The sequence below is a fragment of the Homalodisca vitripennis genome, chromosome 1, assembly GCF_021130785.1.
Source record: "Homalodisca vitripennis isolate AUS2020 chromosome 1, UT_GWSS_2.1, whole genome shotgun sequence".
Classification (NCBI taxonomy): domain Eukaryota; kingdom Metazoa; phylum Arthropoda; class Insecta; order Hemiptera; family Cicadellidae; genus Homalodisca; species Homalodisca vitripennis.
This window is the reverse complement of record NC_060207.1, coordinates 135,618,766-135,637,087: the sequence shown is the minus strand read 5'-3', so window position 1 is coordinate 135,637,087 and position 18,322 is coordinate 135,618,766. Positions and strand designations below refer to the sequence as shown.

The 18,322-nt window shown below is 35.1% G+C and overlaps 1 protein-coding gene across 1 annotated transcript in view; it reads left to right on the top strand.

The window, feature by feature from the left end:
* Positions 1–2,610: 2,610 nt before the first annotated feature.
* The window catches only part of LOC124371757 (protein neuralized), an 86,546-nt gene continuing 70,834 nt past the window's right edge, over positions 2,611–18,322 (top strand). The window contains exon 1 of the mRNA XM_046830116.1: positions 2,611–2,941. Coding sequence (XP_046686072.1) covers positions 2,911–2,941 — 31 coding nt within the window. The 5' untranslated portion in view covers positions 2,611–2,910. The remainder of the gene's footprint in view (positions 2,942–18,322) is intronic.

Below are 18,322 nucleotides of genomic sequence, written 5' to 3'. Positions count from 1 at the left end.
TTAGATGTTTGGAGGTTTGTCCTCGAATCACGCTGAAACTGCTATACGGATTGTGCTGAAATTTGGAACAGGTATAGCTTTTCGTCTGAATTAACACTTAGAGTGCTTTTTACCACCCATAACACATTCATTTCATCAAATAAAGTCGAATTCAAAATTGAAAAATGAGTTTGTTTACATTCGAATGTTATGATATTGGAGTGTTTTACATTGGATCCGACAGATTGCGCTACGACACGTAATATAAAATGAACCGATACTTAACAGCTGTTAACACTTTCAGCTGAAGTGTATCAAAGAGGTAGAAACATGTGTTTACATTTTAATTTTAGTAAATATTGAATTATTGTAAAGTGCTTAATCAGTAGTGTAATGCAGATTGCAAATACGAAGTTATTAATTAAATTTTAATTTTAAATTTAGATTGGGCCAATGATCAATAATCCAACTAATGCAATAGATATGCTATTTATACGCTGTTATAACAACTACCTTATTGTATAAAGCTGTGAATATATAGCTCATAACATAATCTATGGTTAAGTTTGAAGTGTACACAGGTAAGGTGGTAATAAGAGGGAGTTGAATTTGGGAGAATCTGTTGTAAAAAGACTAACTACTAATTTGAAAGAGAAAACCCATACCATTTACATTGACAACAATTTTGTCAGCTACAACCTGATGAAAGACCTCAAAAAAGATAATATAAATGCTTGTGGTACTGTAAATATTGAACGAAAAACTTGCCTCATTTCAAAGAAACAGCTCAAATGCTACGAGGAGAGCATGAATGTTTCTCAACCAATGAAGAGGTTGCAGCAATAAAGTGGATTGACAATAAACCAGTCCATGCCTTGACCAATTTTCATGATCCTCGCCAAGTCGTTCAGGTAAAAAGGAGAACAAAACATGATGAGCGAATTGATGTCAGCTGCCCAGAAGCAATATTTGACTACAATCAACACATGAATTGTGTTGATCGATTCGACCAAATGAAGGCAGTGTATGAGTTGGACAGAAAGAGCAAAAAGTGGTGGGTAAGGATATGTTTTTATTTCATTGATGCTGCCATTGTCAATGCCTACATCCTGCACAAGTGTCTACCAGTCCCTCGCCTTGACCTAAAAACATTTCGCAGGAGAATAGTGTTTGGTCTTGTCAGTGAAAATATTGCAGATATAGGACAACAACCAACAACACCACGAAATACTAACAAACTGGAGATGTGTAAAATTAAGATCCCAGTAGAAGTCCGACAAGCAAAATCAAAGCATCAACCCAAAAGAAGCACAAGAAGGCGTTGTACTTTTTGTAGCACAAAGGCTAAATCTGCTCAGACATTCTGGGTGTGTTCTGTGTGCAATGTGCCCTGTGTCTAAATAAGAAGAGAAACTGTTTTCAGTTATTTCACAAGTAGAGAGATCTAATATAAGTATGTTTTACCTATTTTTACTATTGAACTGTAATGACATCATTCCAATATGGCACTTTATATACCATGATATTATGTTCCAATTTACCTTTGTCACATTAAAAATAATTCTATCTTATTTGTGTTTTATATACAGCTACCTAGAAAATTTATTCAACTTAGAATTATGTGCACCATTCCAATGAAAAAGGGATTCCAGGATTTCGTTCAAATATGCATCACAACGAAATCTTATGCTGCATAGTGATTCAAAAATGCACCACCCAATTATAAAAAAGTTAATGTTTCAAACATTTCAAAATGTATATTAAAATCATATTAAAGATGAATAAAGAATAATAAATAAGTTTTTATGCTAATTTGTAACGATAACCTTTACCGTGCAGCTAGGGGTCCCAGAGAACTCAGAATATCGTGCAGCAAAGAGGCGAGATCAAATGATTTTGGAAATCAGTGATTGAACAACTTGTCCATTAGTTATTTTTACATTATGTATACAAGTATTCTAATGTTTCGACTACAAGCAAAATTTTAGAAGGATAAATCATTCATAAGCCAAAAATCTCGAGTCGGGTAATAAAAAAAATAATCTAGGGAATACAGTTTTTATTTTTATAAATCCGAATCCAGTCTTCTTACTCGATTCTATTGCTCTTTTGTCTGCCATAAAAATTTGTAAGAGCCCTCTGGAGTGCACGAAAATGAAATTCTTTAACTGGTACCTTTAATTGGTTGGATTCAGTGGGAGGCTGATTATACCTAAACATTACACGCGTGCTGTTGTAAAATCACCCCTTCAGAATATTGAGTTTAAATATTTCAAACAGTTTAGAAAATATGGGATAAAATTATTCATTTTGATATGAGTTCATTAACAACAAATTAGTAAAAACAAAACTTGAGATATTGACAATAAACTTATAGTGATAATGGGGAAATTATTTTGTGTGTGATATAGCGTGGATTAAATTTTGTCTTAACACAGTGGGGCTTGGCTAGACATGTTAATTATTAGTGTAGTTCACACAGATTAGATAATTTTCGGGTATAACATTCCAAATACAGTAGTATACTTATATATAATACATTGAGTATCAACGAAAGTAGAAACAGCTGTCTAATGGCTTGTAAAATGGCTGTTGTTTTTGTTTAGACTATAGGTTGGAATTTGGAATTGGAATTGGATCTTGTGTCGGTTAGGTATCAGTTTGTCAATTCCGGTAATAAAATTTAACCAAGCCCAATTATTTCTTGGTCGTTCAATTTTACAGTTTAAAGTTAAAGTTTTTCTGTTTCATTGAAGCGTAATGAATGAATAATAATTTTTAAATATTCTGACAACGAGTTGAAAAATAACACTCGACTAGAACTATAACTTGTGATTTGAGTTTTTATAAATGTTTTTACTAATTAACAAAATCAAGATTTTATTAATTTTAGCTTTTTTTAGTTTTAAATAATAGAAACATGCTTTGAAGATGGGACAAACTGGAAGCAGTGTTAATCAAAGTAAGTTTAATGTTGTTTGGCTAAAAATGTAGAACTGTACTAACCCTAGTTCAGTAAATGATTGATTGCATTGAATACTACTTTGTATTTATTGGTTGGATATTTGTAAAAAAAATTACTTCTATCTCACCTTTAAGTATCAACAGAATTTTTTGAAAGTTGCATTAAAGAAAACATTAACACTTATTCTCCCACTTGTAGTAAACTAGTATAATCATGTACAAGTTATCCTACTTGGAGTATAATGCTTACCACCTTCACTGTGACTCAGACTGAACATGAAACAGTTGTGTAATCGTATTGTACAGTGAACTATTAAACTTACTGTACATTCTTTAGCTATATGCTGTATGCTAATATGTAGTTTACATCTTCCCTGGCATATGTGGCAGGTGCCCATTAGTTTTGAAGACAATGTTTCGTTTGCTATTGTTTCTTTTCGTTGTGCAGTGTTACACATAATTCCTACGTACATGAGGTACACGGCACATCTTTGGAAATTATACTCCACTTTAGTTTGGACCAGTTTGTTTGTAGTATGTAGTATGCATTTATTTTTCAGTAACTTACTGAAAAGACATTAGGGGCTTAGTTAGTTCTGAAGAAGGTAAAAACTTTGAGATCGTGATAGTCAGTAAAGTGAAATAGATCATTAGGCCTACTTTGTTTTTGATTTTGGAAGCAGAGGATTTTTTATGTGGTGAAAAACCTGTAGCCTCCAGCTGATATTTAGAGGTAGTGAATCTGAGCCTACATTTGATTATATTTAGGTAAATCAAATATAAACGATAATTTTGCTTAAGTTCCTAGAATGCAGGTCCTAAATAGATAATGCTGTGTGGAGTAGATGTTTGATTTATGAGGAGCGGGGAACCGTTCTGGTTAGTGTTCAGTTCGGCATTACCCCCGAATTAATGCAGCATTATGCCCCTTCGTCTGTTGCGCAACAGATTATCATAAAGTTTTTAACCAACGAAGGCAAAAAAACCGTCTGAAATTTTAACTCGTTTGCAGGCACAGTTTTGGACAGTACAATGTCTCAGAGTTGTGTGTTTACGTGGGCAAGTGGATTTAAGGGCACGGACGAGAACGGGTTGAAGCGGAAAATTATGATCGATGCCCAAGGACATGTCTTACAGATGATAATATTTGTGGTGTTCAGATTCTGCTGTAAAATTTCTTGCAACAATTTTTTTGGACTGTAGGCAAATTTTATTTGTTAATTTTCTGCATGATCAACGTACAGTGAATGCGGCTTACTACTATCAGTTGTTAAGGTTGGCGAAAGCCGCCTATCGAAACAAAAGAAGAGACATGCCCATCAGAGACGTCATTCTCCTCCATATCAACGTCAGGCCTTACATCACAGTTTGGCAAGGGAAACGCTGGAAGAAATGGTCTGGAAAACCCTTGAGCACCCTCATTATAGCCCTTGTCACCCTGTGACTATTTTTTTTTCATGCCTATGAAGGAATAACTGGGTGGAAAACAATTTGAGAGCAATGAAGAAGTCAAGGAGAACATTTGCAATAGCCTTATAACTTGCCATGAAACTTTTCAAGACCAGGGAATACTGAAACTTCCAAATCTGTGGCAAAAGTGAGTAGATCGCGCCAGATGGGAGACTATATTGAAAAATGTTTAAAGAATAATAATTGTATAAAGTCCTCAAATAAATTATATTTAATTTACCCTTGTTTTTAACTATGGAATTATTTTTGTATGTATTAATATTATTTGGTAATTCTAAGCAATATATGGGTCAACCTCGATTTTTTCTCATATTACAATATATTGTTCCAATAGTCAATTAGAGAAGGAAATGACTAGAATTTCTTGCCGGAAAGCAGTTATAGGGAGCAGGCAACTGCCAGACGGTCATATATTGCTTAGAGTTTACCTATTAGTGATCAGGGGCACTGACGTGATCTGGGCTTCAAATTTGGAACTACTCGAGTTAATTTTTTTTCTAAAAGAGCAAGCAGCGCGAAGCGCTGCGCAGCGGGCAGGCATCGTGCGTGATCCTTTTTTTTTATTAAAAATTTTTGATAAATTGTTATTACATATTACAATATAATGTAGGTAATGTATGTAAAAACAATTTTAAACACATAATTACATGCTGGAAAGCAAAGTAAACCAATATAATCCGCCCAATACAAAATCTCCGTAAAAATCTGGTAAAGTAATCTGTGTCATTCCTTTGGCCTGAATCAATTCAGTATAGACGAAGATCACGCACGATGCTTGCCCGCTGCGCAGCGCTTCGCGCTGCTTGCTCTTTTAGAGAAAAAATTAACTCGAGTAGTTCCAAATTTGAAGCCCAGATCACGTCAGTGCCCCTGATCACTAATAAGTAATTCTCGCGGTTGCCTGCTCCCTATAACTGCTTTCCGGCAAGAAATTCTAGTCATTTCCTTTTCTAATTGACTATTGGAACATTATATTGTAATATGAGAAAAATCGAGGTTGACCCATATATTGCTAAGAATTACCTATTATTTATATAAAAAATTGTTAATAGTAAGGTTTGTAAATTTATTTCAGCTGCATTTTTATAAGATACCTATACAAATCTGATTTAATAGTTAGCAATATCAAATGAAAATATTTCCATAATCATTTAAATCTGAAGCATATCGCTATTTCCATACATTACAGTGTACAATAATACTGCCTATGTAAATTTTTTATTGTCAAATCCATAGATATAGCAATATAGTCACAGAAAATGAGGCAACCTGTTATTTTAAGAAAATATTATGTAGGCTATACAGCGTTTGATCAGGGTGATCTGCGATTAGTAATGGTAGAATTGTTATATAACGCTAATGACAAAATAAAATTATTTTATTCTTTTAAGAATGTTATATATAAATATTGCCATTAAATCAAGTGCAAGATAAAAAAACTGTATGTGTGTAAAGTAACTGAAATTAGCTTCTATAAGGTTTAATAAAAAGTGTTAGTAATTTTGTTTATTGTTTTATTTTATGTACTGATTAAAGATTTGTTACATATATTTGGATACTATTAAGTTATTTACATTCTCTTATTTACGTGTATGTAGAAACGTTTAGGATTGAGGGGAAACTATTTTTAGATTTAGCGGAAATTTTGCGGTCATCTAAATAAGAAGAAAAAAACTAGACTACACTAATTTTAGTATTGTTATTTAAAAAATGTTGTAAATAATAATCCTGAGTACGAAACCCAGAGGAAACATCAGGGTCAATCCATATGAAGTGATCCAATAAAAATTAAATTAGTTGCTTGACCTTTGGAGAATTTTATCTTTCACTGTTTATACATAGCCATTTTTAATCACGAAAATCCATAGATTTTTTGTTTTGCAGACATTAGCGTTAAATTGATGATCTCTGTATTTGATTATTCTAGAGCTTTCTTAAAACGAACACCATTCTTTTTAGAAAAATCTCTTATACAGTATTTGTTATCTTTATAGTTAATTTTAAAGTTTTCTGTAACTTTTTGGAAGCTAAAAAAAGGGTGATTTGTCATAGTTCAAACTTTTTGTTCAGTTAAATGGCACAGCTAACTAACATAAATTAAAGTTTTAGCGTTAAAACGTTTCCTTAATTTGTTGTGAATTTTTTAATCTGAAATTTTTCAAATCTTTTAAAGTTAGAAGCTTTATATCTCTGGTGGGACAGGTATAAAAATCTTATTTTTGTACAGCATGTACAACATATATATGATACTAAAATAGTGTAGGATTTTCAATTTTGATATTTCACTCAGACTAAAGTTATAAATTTTCAATATTAAAGAAAGAAACGCATTTTCACCAATGTTAATATAATGTGAATTACTCAAATGAAGGTGTTATAAGAAAGTATGTAAAGTTAAGATAAAATGTTCTGTTAAGTTATTTATTGATATACATAGAAGGTCTCAAGATGAGCAAAGATCATAAGATACATATTTTTTGTAATTCAATAAAATATCTGAAACCATTACACATAACCTACTTTTATATACTACACCTTATTCTAACTCATATAATTGTTTAGAAGCACACTTATTTCTTCAGATAGCTTTTGTGAAATAGAATACGATCTTCTAGTAGTTTTTGTAAGTTCAAGCACTGAAAGTTTTCTCAGCATGTTCTTTAATGGGATCCGAACTGTATCATTGTTTGATTTTTTTTTTTAATTGTGTTCGTGGTCCAGCTGGTTGATAAAACTTCACAAATACATCATTGTTTTCCAAACTTTCTTTTTCAACACCTGCAAGCCCACTGTTCATCATAAACTGACACTATAATCTTCATAAATGACTTTGTGATGTAACATAGCATCTAATTATGTTTTCTGAAATGCTATGAATTCTCCTTGTACCTTTTATTGGTTTACAGTTATCAAATCTGGTTTGAAGTGTTCCAATAAATATTATCTTTCTTCTTTCTTGACAAAGAAATAGGTTACACCTTTAACATTTTCTTTTCAAAATATGTACATATCCTCAATCATAAGGATTTGGTTTGAAGTAGGTCGTTGTAAACTTGCTTTAATAACATCCCATTTTATAGTACCTCCTACTCCATCACATGCATTTTTGGCATGGTAGGAGGCAAACAAAATCCCACTTGGCTTCAAATCCAAAATGTATTTTAGTACATGATTTTAGAAATGCATGGATAACTGTGTTCTGCTCCAAATAGTCACTAAGTATGCAAATAGAATGACTGCGCACCTGACTGTTTTCATTTCTATAATATAACACAAATGGATACACAGTTGCTGACCCAGTGGTATCCTTGAATTTAGTTTTTTATCGTAAAAGTCAAGTTTTCTGCCAAGTTAGCTCGAAACTGACTTTTAATTTTGGAGACATGGTGGTGACTTAAGGTTGATTAACTTTTCTACTAAATGATTCAAATTAATCCTCCTGGGATTTTACTATTGTAACCTTTTCAGCCCTGTGCGTTGTGACACTACTTGAATGTCACATTTTTCTGGCATTTCTTCAGATTCCTGGAGTATTTTAATTGCAACCTCTTTATCAGGGCAACTTGCACAAGTAGACATCATGCAGCCAAAGTCATTGGGATAATAAATCAAGTAGGTCTTTGTAATCAATATATAGTTTCGTACCAGCTACCACAAGTTTTACATTTTGATGGTAAAGGGAAACACATACAGAATGTGTTCCAAAAGAACCAGCAGTGACACACCATTTTGAGTGCAGTTATCAAAATTTGGACCTGCCAATGTTATTATCTGGATAAGCATTTTTGAAAGCCAACAGCTTGTTTAGATTTGACTGTACTAGATGTTTCAGTGTAATTATTCCAGTGCCATTTATAACTACTATAGTCAAATATTTCTTACCTGTGGACATTCTAGTATTTTCATCACTCTCATAAAACTGTTTGACTTTTAAATAGTTTCTTCACTAACACCTACCCCTTTCTTTTTCCTTAAAACTGGAAGAATACCTTGTTCATGGCCTATTGTCAGGTATTAAACTTAATATTTTTACTGGCAGTGTTAGGACATGTTGACGTGAAACATGTTTCCAAATTTTTTCTTAACTTCTTTGATGGATGGTTTTTCTTATTTTAGAAGCAATAAGTTAGATACATTTTAATTGGAATAAGCATAATCTAATTTTTGTACAGATTCTGCATTAGGAATATAGGAATCGGCCAAGCCCCTATATGTGCCTGATGATTCTGAATTTGAAATTGAAGTTAGTTTTGAAAAACAGCTTGGACACAGAGGTTTTCCTGGAATTATTTCAAGTTTTGTTTCAAAATCATTTTGATTTAACAAGGATAGGTGATCAAGTTTTATTTCTTATATGTTCTTAGAATAGGCAGTTTATGAATTTTTAATGGATGTATTTACAAAAAATATGAATGTAAAATATGTTAAAATTAAAGAAATTTACTTAAAATTTAAACAACTTTTGAAAATTTTCTGTAAACTCATTTCACTGTTTCAGGGTTTTTGAAATTGGAACATAAAGTTATTTGAAACAATCTTCACTTACTACTTTTCCAATGTAGCATTGTTCATCCATTTTAATAAAAATAAAATAAAATGTATGTACACGTTTTTAAACGGAATATATACACAATAAAGCTGTAGTTGGTCAATGAAATATTTGCACTCACTTAATAACATTAAAAAAAAAGGCAAAACTTCAAATTAGCTAAGCCTACACAACTACAGATTATGAAGTATCTGGACTGACTGAGCTAAAAATGCCAGGTATTAAAGAAGGAAGTTCATATAATTTTTAGTTTGAACATTTATAACACTTAGATCTGAGTCAGATATCCAAGTTGGAATTTATATATAAACAGTGAAATTTTATACAGATTAACCCATCACAAAGAAAGGCTTAAATTGGCCACAAATAAAAATAATACCAATAAAAAAGGTAACACGATATTTTAAATTGAAAAACAACTATTTATGGCACACTTTTTTAAAGTATGAGTCCTGCCTGATAAATTCATCTGAACAAACATCTGTTTCCTTTTTCCAATTAGCATGTTTACAATGGTATTGATGAACACGTCTGATCCAGAAAAAGAATTTTTTTTTATGTGTGAAAAGGGTTACTTGGATTGGTTTTGTGGATTTTTGTGTTGAATTTTGATTGAAGATGAAGTGATTGGATATTTTGCCATGAATAATGATAAATATAAATGTCTTGAGATCGAAAACAGGTGTTTGTGAGATATGAGGGAGAGAAATTATCATAACAGAAATTTTTGCATTACCTATACAGTGCACACACTAGTGCACACTAGGTTATTATTAAAAACATAAATTTGGGTTTTAAATGGATTTATAATCTACTTATTGTAACATTTTAAATAATGTAAACAATTCTCTGCCTGTGTATTTGTATGTGTGGGTTTTTTTCTTTACTTTTGAAAATTCAAATCTTTGCTCTGAGTCAAATATCAAAGTTGAAATTCCTATTCTACTTTAGTACCATATGTGCATGTTGAGCAAAAATAACACAGTGTGTGTCTGTGCGTGCATGTACGTGTGTTTTTACAGCCGCAATTATGATTCGTACCCACCTATACGAAACTATAATGGCAAGGTCAAGTAATTGTCGGGGTCAATCAGACCAAAGGTGACAGAACTCCAGGGTCAAAACCTTTTTCTTCACAATCAATACTGACACCTTGTATTTCTTTAAATTTTAACCAAAACTGCAATGGACTTATTGCGTGATAAATGTGAACCTAGGATGTGGTTTCTGCGCACTTTGAAAAAAGGGGATATGGATAAGGGGATGTGGTTTTTTTCTGAGGATATGGAGCCCTTAGGACAAAACTGTTTTATACACAACTACTGTAGATGTCTTGTGACTGAATTTATTTTAATTGAAATTTGCTAACATTTTATACATGATAAATGTTATCCAAACATGATTTTCAGTGTCTATTGAAACAAGGGAATGGAGGGAGCCCTAGGCTTTCCAAGATTGGTAGCTGTAAGAGAGTGAGATCTGCCAGAGGCTTGAACTTGCCTGAAGCCAGCAGTTTCTGTAGACTGGGAGTTATCAGAGACTTGAACTTGTCAAAGGCCGATAACTGATAGAGGCCAAAACCTGTCAGAGATGGGGTACTGATAATGGCAGGGACTTACAAGAGCCAAAATCTACCAGAGCCCAGCAGGTCCTACAGGGCAATAACGTCCACAGACTGGAAGCTGCCATGAGCTGGTAGCTTCCTAAGGCCATAGCTTCTAAAAGCTGAGAATTAAAAAAAAACTGTGAGCTCTCAAAGTCTAAAGCTTCTATGAACCGGTAGCTTACGGCGGCTGAAAGCAGTCAGAACCATTGATTTACATGAGACAGGGAGTTGCGAGAGTCTAGAAGAAGCTGAGGTCCTAGGGATGCCAAACACCAGGACCTGCCAGATGCCAAGGGTTCAAAAGGACAGGAGTTGCCAGAAGCTGCCCATATGCTAGAGACCATTAGCAACCAAAAATCAGGAGATCCTAAAACCTGGAAGCTATCAGTAGCCGTGAGTTTCCTGAGGTTGAGGGCTCACCTTAAGACAAGGAACTGCCAGATGCCAGTAACTCCCGTAGTTTGAATGCTACCAGAGACACTATTAGGAGCTCCTGAGAGATTTTAGAGTTAGTTTAATGTACATTCTTATGACTTTTAAGAAACCAGGTGGTTCATCGACCACCTGTTTTAATGTACCAGTCTTAAAAACTACCTGAAGTCTACCTGAATCTTGTGGCTGGTGAACCATAAGGTCTTGTTTTTAACCAGTTTTCTTCAGGTGAAGTAGTCAAAACTAAGTGGGGATTTTGAGGGACATATTTTGCTTGGAATTGAGCATGCTTCTTTAAAAACAAAGTGGAGACAAAGGAGTAACTATCAAAGAATCTATGTGGGCCTACTTCAAAAGCATGGAGTTTTGAAGGATCAATTTCATAAAGACAATTGCAATGTTATGTTCCAATTGATTTCATAAAGACATCCACAATTCAACTACAACTTTTTCCCCTGATATCTCAGAATAAAATCCAGAATTGCAAACATAAATTTAAATCACTTTAGAACACAACAAATGAAACTATGTCACCAGTCAATTATGCTGCTCCTCAGAAAAAAAATGTCACTGCTGTTAACAAATTGGTGATGGTTGAAGAACAAATGTTCAAGGAAGAGTATTCAGCTTCTTGAAATGAAGATATGAATTATCATTTTCTTATGAGTTTACTGTCATATTTGAGAAAAGTTCCAGAAGAAAGAAAAGTATTTGTGAGAACTAAACTGCAACAAGTGTTTTGTGAGGAGGATCTTGCAAATTCTTATTCTGCCTGTCATAATGAGACACTGGCCTGTGCGAGGATCTTGTCAAAAAGAATAAGGAGGAGAGTCGATACAGTGCAAGGTCAACAACAACACAGGTTCCAATATTACATGCATGTGATGGAGGCTGTGTGGCTGCAATGGCTCAAACAGCCATTGGTACATAATGTTAATTAAATATATATATATATATATATATATATATATATATATATATATAAAATGAGATATCAATGCAATGTGTGTCTTAATTATTTAAAAAGAGAACAATAAGAATTCTCGTTAAAAAAACATTGAGGATGAAATTTATCGGCCTGATCAGGCAATGAAAGTTAACAATATTGCATTGTGTATGTAGCCATCAATAAATGCATAAAAACTTAAGATGTCTCTCTGATCATTCTTGTCTTCTTAAAAAACTTGTTAATTCATTTTTTGTTATTGTAGAGCACAAGGCTCATGGGGACATAAACATAAAACTGTATAAACATTATGGTGCCAGCTGATTGAGATGGTATGGCAGTAAAATTGTTAAAAATTAAAGCCAGTTTTTGTTTTGCCAAAATACATCACGAAAATTGGTGAATGTTTTAATCCTTTCTTCTATCTCCTTTAGTAAATGTTGCTGGTTTTATTCTTAAATATCCAAGAAACTTTTCTATTCAGTACTGAAATTCTTGAAATAATATTTGAAACTCTCTTTTGTCATCTCTATTAGAAAATGGTTGACATGGTCTGTTTTCCAGCATTTAACAACAAAAACCTCATTGATAAACTTAAAAAAAAAAGAAATTCATAAGGTGGCAGAAACGTATTGACTATCAGAATGTCAATTGTGCAAGTAACTACAATTTCGGAAGTGAATTTTGTTCGTACTCGTGCCATTCAAAAACACTTATCCAGGTACAAATTTGCCCCTTTAAACTTCCTTAATTATTTCCAGGGTGTGGTGGGGTGATAAAATCTAAATAAGTGGAACACGTTCTTACACAATCGCTGACCTCTCAAGGACAACAATCCCCAAATATCAAATGGAGGATGTGAAATCCCCATGGAGAAATCAAATAATTATGCATCTAAACTGTGAAATATTATTACCAAAACAAAAGTGAAGTGAGTGAAGTGATGATTATAAAATCTGAATTTGATAAAAAGTCTACTTTAATATTATAAACAGGATTGGTTCATTGATCTGAGTTGCAAATATCCAAGTAACAACAAAAGTACAAAACTTCAAGTTTCATTTGTCCGAACAGCAAATGTTTAAGTGTCAAATGTACAAGTGAGAAACTGCTTTATTGTTTTGAATGTCAAATAACCAAGTAGAATGCAGCTGTGTGCAACTGTAAACCCGCTCAACTTTGTTATTGCTAGATTGAAGACGAACAATGTACAGCAGTTGGTGGATGGTCTCTTTGATTCTGCAGGAACCCCTTCCTTGGGAAAACTTTATTAATTTACAACACTTGTATTTGTAATATATATGCATGTTTCTCAAATATAAAAACAATGAAAAGGATATTTTCTAGGGAATAGAAACAAAACAGAAAGAATTGAACTGAATAGTATTTCAGATGCTCTGCCAGCGTCCACTGTAAATGTTCTTAGATTTTTAAGCATTTAATTTGATAAATATTTAAGAAGATTCTATAGAAATTTCGGTACTTTGGGATTATACCGACCACACCAGTATGAAGAACACAAAAATAGAAATTTATAGAAACAAACATGATAGAACGAAAAAACAACTCTTCAATTACAAAATTACAAACTTACAAGCATTTCCAGGTATTGTGATCGGTATTGTTGTCGCTGTTATCTTATCTTTCTCGAGAATCCTGATTACGGCAGGCCGCGCGGCATCACGTGATTTGCACGGTACATCATTGCCTTTCCATTACAATTCAATTTATATTTCTGATTAGCCCCTCTAGAATTTGATATTTTACTGATAGGTACTATCTCGAGGGATGTTTTTCTTTCGTCGACATCAGCGCGGGGCAGCACCGAAGGTGCTGCCGAAGCCCGCGCTGATGGCCGGAGGCACTCGCATTTTGGGTGGCGGAATGTGATCAAGAATAAAAACAAGTTTTGAGTGTTTTTTTAATAAAAAGTTTAGTTTGGTAAATGTTTGTTTTTGTTGAATTTTTGTGTTTGGAGAAATGTAGAGGTAAAACACGGAAGTACAACAAAGCGATGCACCAGCTGAACGGGCGGCGAGACTCTGCAATCACGTTATCTACTAGACGCTCGACTTTGACCTCTGTCTGAGGATGGGGAGGTGTTTGCGATAAGACAATTCCTGTTTTATATTGACGAAATATTGTTCTACGCTAATCTAGTAATCAGTAGAAACGAAATGTGAAATAACGATTCATGTCTGGGTGTGGTCGGTATAATCCCAAAGTACCGAAATTTCTATAAGAAGATTCTTATAGAAAATTTAGTGAGGTCGGGGCAACGCATACATGTTCTTAGTTTTAGTTCTTTCTCTCAGATAAATGATAGATAACATTGATTTGTGGGAACAACATCAATAGAATACACATTAGTAATGTTGTATTCTACGCCCTAGCACCAATAATACACAGAAAATGGATATTTATGTTTAACCTTAAATTAGAAAGAAGTATACACTTATGGCTACAATTAAATTAAATTTTATTAAATAAACAAATACATAAGGACTAAATATACATTATATAAAAGATATGTAAATTAAATAATGAGACTGGCAACGTCATGTTTGATCTGGCAGCAGTGAATTGGCTGGGATTTGAGAGTTGGTAGAAGAACATGTGATCCACCGTCATTACAAGTTTGACCTCATTCATGTCATTTGGTTGTGAGTAGCGATTGTTATTGTGAAACAGTTTTTTGTATTGTGTTCTAGAAATGAGTAACATAAATTTCGAGCAACAGTGTGCTATCATGTTTTGCTTTAAACTTGGGGACAGTGCAACAGAAACTTTGCTAAACTTCAGCAGGCCTATGGAGATACTGTTTTGTCAAGAGCCAACATTTTTCTGTAGTTCAAAGCATTTTCAGAAGGAAGAGAGTCGATTGAAGAGGAACCTTAAAGTGGAAGGCCTTTATCTTCAATAACCGATGAGAATGTCAACAGAATCCGGGATGTTGTACGTTCAGATTGTCGGTTGACAGTCAGAATGATCGGGGAAGAGTTAAATTTGACTCACACCACCGTTCTTTACTTTTTTTTTTTTTTGCGTTGGGGTATTGGGGTGGATTCTCAGATCCTCACACGTCAACCTGAGCTTATTGTGTGCCCCTTTGATGTTAGAAGGGTAAGCCTATCTTTGTGCCCTTAATTAGGCTAAGAAGCTTTTCCCCGATACTAGCATCTGGTTCGTTGCCTGGTTGTTTGTCACCGAAAAGAGCCCTTCTCCTTGCTCCCAGTCTCTCACAGTCCAGTATTATGTGTTTTGCAGTCTCTTCAGACTTATTGCAGAGTCTACACTCCGAGTCCTCATTTCGTAAACCTAGAGTGTTTAGGTGTTTCCTGAAGTGGCCGTGTCCAGTGATCAAGGCAATCACTTGCTTAACCTGATCCCTGCCCAGCCCCATCAGCCATCTGGTGAAGCCGGAGCTAGAATCAGCAAGCAGTCTTTTGCAGAGTGCTTGTCCTTGGTGACTCTGCCACCGCAAGCGGTGTGTCTTCCTGGACCATTTGTTTATACTTTGATAAGCAGCTGACTTGCTTATACCACAAATCGGTTCTGGACCGGTGTATGGCATGCTTGCTCCGCTTTTGGCAAGCCTATCGGCGCATTTGTTGCCACCTATGCCTGTATGGCCCGGTACCCAACCAAGACGTACAAAGTTGTGTGATCCAAGCTTGCAGAGAGTGTTGAAGCACTCCCACACAAGCTTGGATGAAATGCTGTTGGAGTCAAGAGCTTTAAGAGCTGCCTGACTGTCTGACATTATGCATATGTTCTTTCCCTGGTACCCCCTGGTGAGGCCTAGGTTGGCACAGGCCAGGATACCATAGATTTCGGCTTGAAGTATGGAGCAGTTCCGTCCCAAACTGCCGCAAAGGGCAGTTCTATGGGATTGACTAAACACTCCATATCCGGTTCTGCCCTTAATAAGCGAGCCATCCGTGTACCAGACAAAGCTCTTTCTTATTGTTGTGATGTTATCTTGCGATTTCCACTCATCTCTGCAGTAGAAGTCAACAGAGAATGGCTTATTGAATACGAACTCCGTTCTCATTATGTCTGAGACCATTTCGAGAATAGCGTTTGGGTTTACAGCTTCGGTGATGGTGCCGTGGCCCGTTTTAGACGTTCCATTCCTCCACAAGTCAGCAACCATCAGCCGTTAAGCTGACTTACGCGCTTCAGCTTTTATATAGACATCAAGAGGCAGAAGTCCTAAAGCCACCTCGAGGGTCGCTGAGGGACTGCTCCTAAATGCTCCGGTTGCAAAGATTGTGCCAAGCCTTTGTAAGCTTTCGAGCTTGGCTTTAGCAGTTACCTGATTCACCTTTGTCCACCAGACTAATGAACCATAAGTGATTTGAGGCCTTACAACTGCTTTGTAAAGCCATAGTGCTATATGGTGTTTTATGCCCCATGAGATTCCTGCAAGTCTCCTGGACGTCATGAGCGCCCACTTTGCTTTGTGCAGGATATTGTTAAGATGATCATTCCACGTAAGCTTATGGTCTAGAGTCAGTCCTAAATATTTGACTGTCTTTGACCACTCAAGCTGTGTGGATGCGAGTTTCAGCCTGGAAAGAGACTCTAGGTTCTTTTTCCTAGTGAATTGTACAACTACTGTCTTAGAGGGATTTACTTTCAGTCCCTCTCCATGACACCAGTTGTGTACATGTTGAAGGTTGGTATTCATGATATCAACAACAACATTTGTATGTTTTCCCTGTACCATAAGGACTATGTCGTCTGCATATCCTTGGACATAGATTCCATTGTTAGTAAGGTCCTCAAGTAGACCATCTACTACTAGATTCCACAGTAGAGGTGACAGGATGCCTCCTTGAGGGCATCCCCATGTGGGTGCGATCACAAGCGATTCTTCATTGAGATCGACCCTGATCCGTCTGGAGCACAGCATGGCCCTAAGCCACTGGCACAGAGCTGGCTCGAGGCCACGTCGCTGTGCTCCACTTACCATCGCAGTGAATTTAGCATTGTCAAAAGCTCCTTCAATGTCTATGAAGGTGCACAATGCCAATTCCTTGGCGGACAGGCTATCCTCAATCCTACTGACTAGTTGGTGCAGTGCTGATTCACAGGATTTGCCTTGCTGGTATGCGTGTTGGTTGCGATGAAGGGGAGTGTCTGAGAGAACTCCCTTTCTCAGGTGCCTCTCCACCGTTCTTTAAGTTTTGATCAATGAATTGGAGATGAGAAAAATTGTGCAAAAGTGGTTCATAAAACATTTCACATGACCAAAAGATTATCAGAAAGGAAAGGTGCTTTAACTTTTTGGATTCAATTGAAAATGACCCCCATTTTCTGGACCGTGTCATTACTGGTGACGAGTCTTGGGTGTTTGAATATGACCCAGAAACCAAGTGCCAGAGCGTGGAGTGGCACATGTCAACATCTCTAAGTCCCAAAAAAGCAAGGATAGTAAAGTCGAAATCAAATGTATGCTGATTTGTTTTTTTTTATATTCATGGAATCGTTCACAAAGAGTTTCTACCTTAATGCCAAATGGTCAATCAACACTTTTACCGGGAGGTTCTTGAAAGACTTTGAAAAGGAGTCATTTGTGTAAGACCAAAAGTTAAGAACAAGTGGGTGTTTCGTCGCGAAAATGCTCCTTGTCACACAGCAATTTCCATAAACGAATTTCCAACCAGGAAAACATTCCTGTGGCTCCTCAACCTCCTTATTCACCTGACTTGAATACTTGTGACTTTTTCTCTTCCCGAAGTTGAAAAATCACCTCAAGGGAACTCATTTTGGGACAGTTGAAAGCATTTAAAAGGCTGTGACCGACCAGCTGAAGGCTATTCCAGTGGAAGAACCGTCTTCAGTGCTGTGTGGCTTCAGAAGGAAGTTAATTTGAAGGTGACAATATGCAATTGTAAATATTTTCAAATAAACAATGTTTTTAATCAGTCTCATTACTTAATTTACATATATATTTGATAAATTAATATTGTGACAATTACATAAGTAACATTGGTAACTGTTATGAGGTAAGGTTAATACCTTATAACTTAACTATTATGACTACTGGGAATTGGATTTAATAATTAAAAAAGGTTGGCAGTACATCAGTGTATTTTAAAAATAAATCGAGATAGGCTTTCTAAAAGTTCTATCCTAATTTGAGTTCAATAAAATATTTTTTGATGTATGGACTGTTTTTACATCTCTCAATTTATCAATGAAAATATTAAATCTTAAAAGTCTTTTAATACCTGTAGTTGTTTATATTTGGGAGAAAACTTTTAGAACTACTAATCTCATCATTTAACATAACAGACAAGTTTATTAACACTGCATGTTTCCTCTATTTAAAGGCCACAACAAAAGTAAAAATTAATAGAAATCTGAA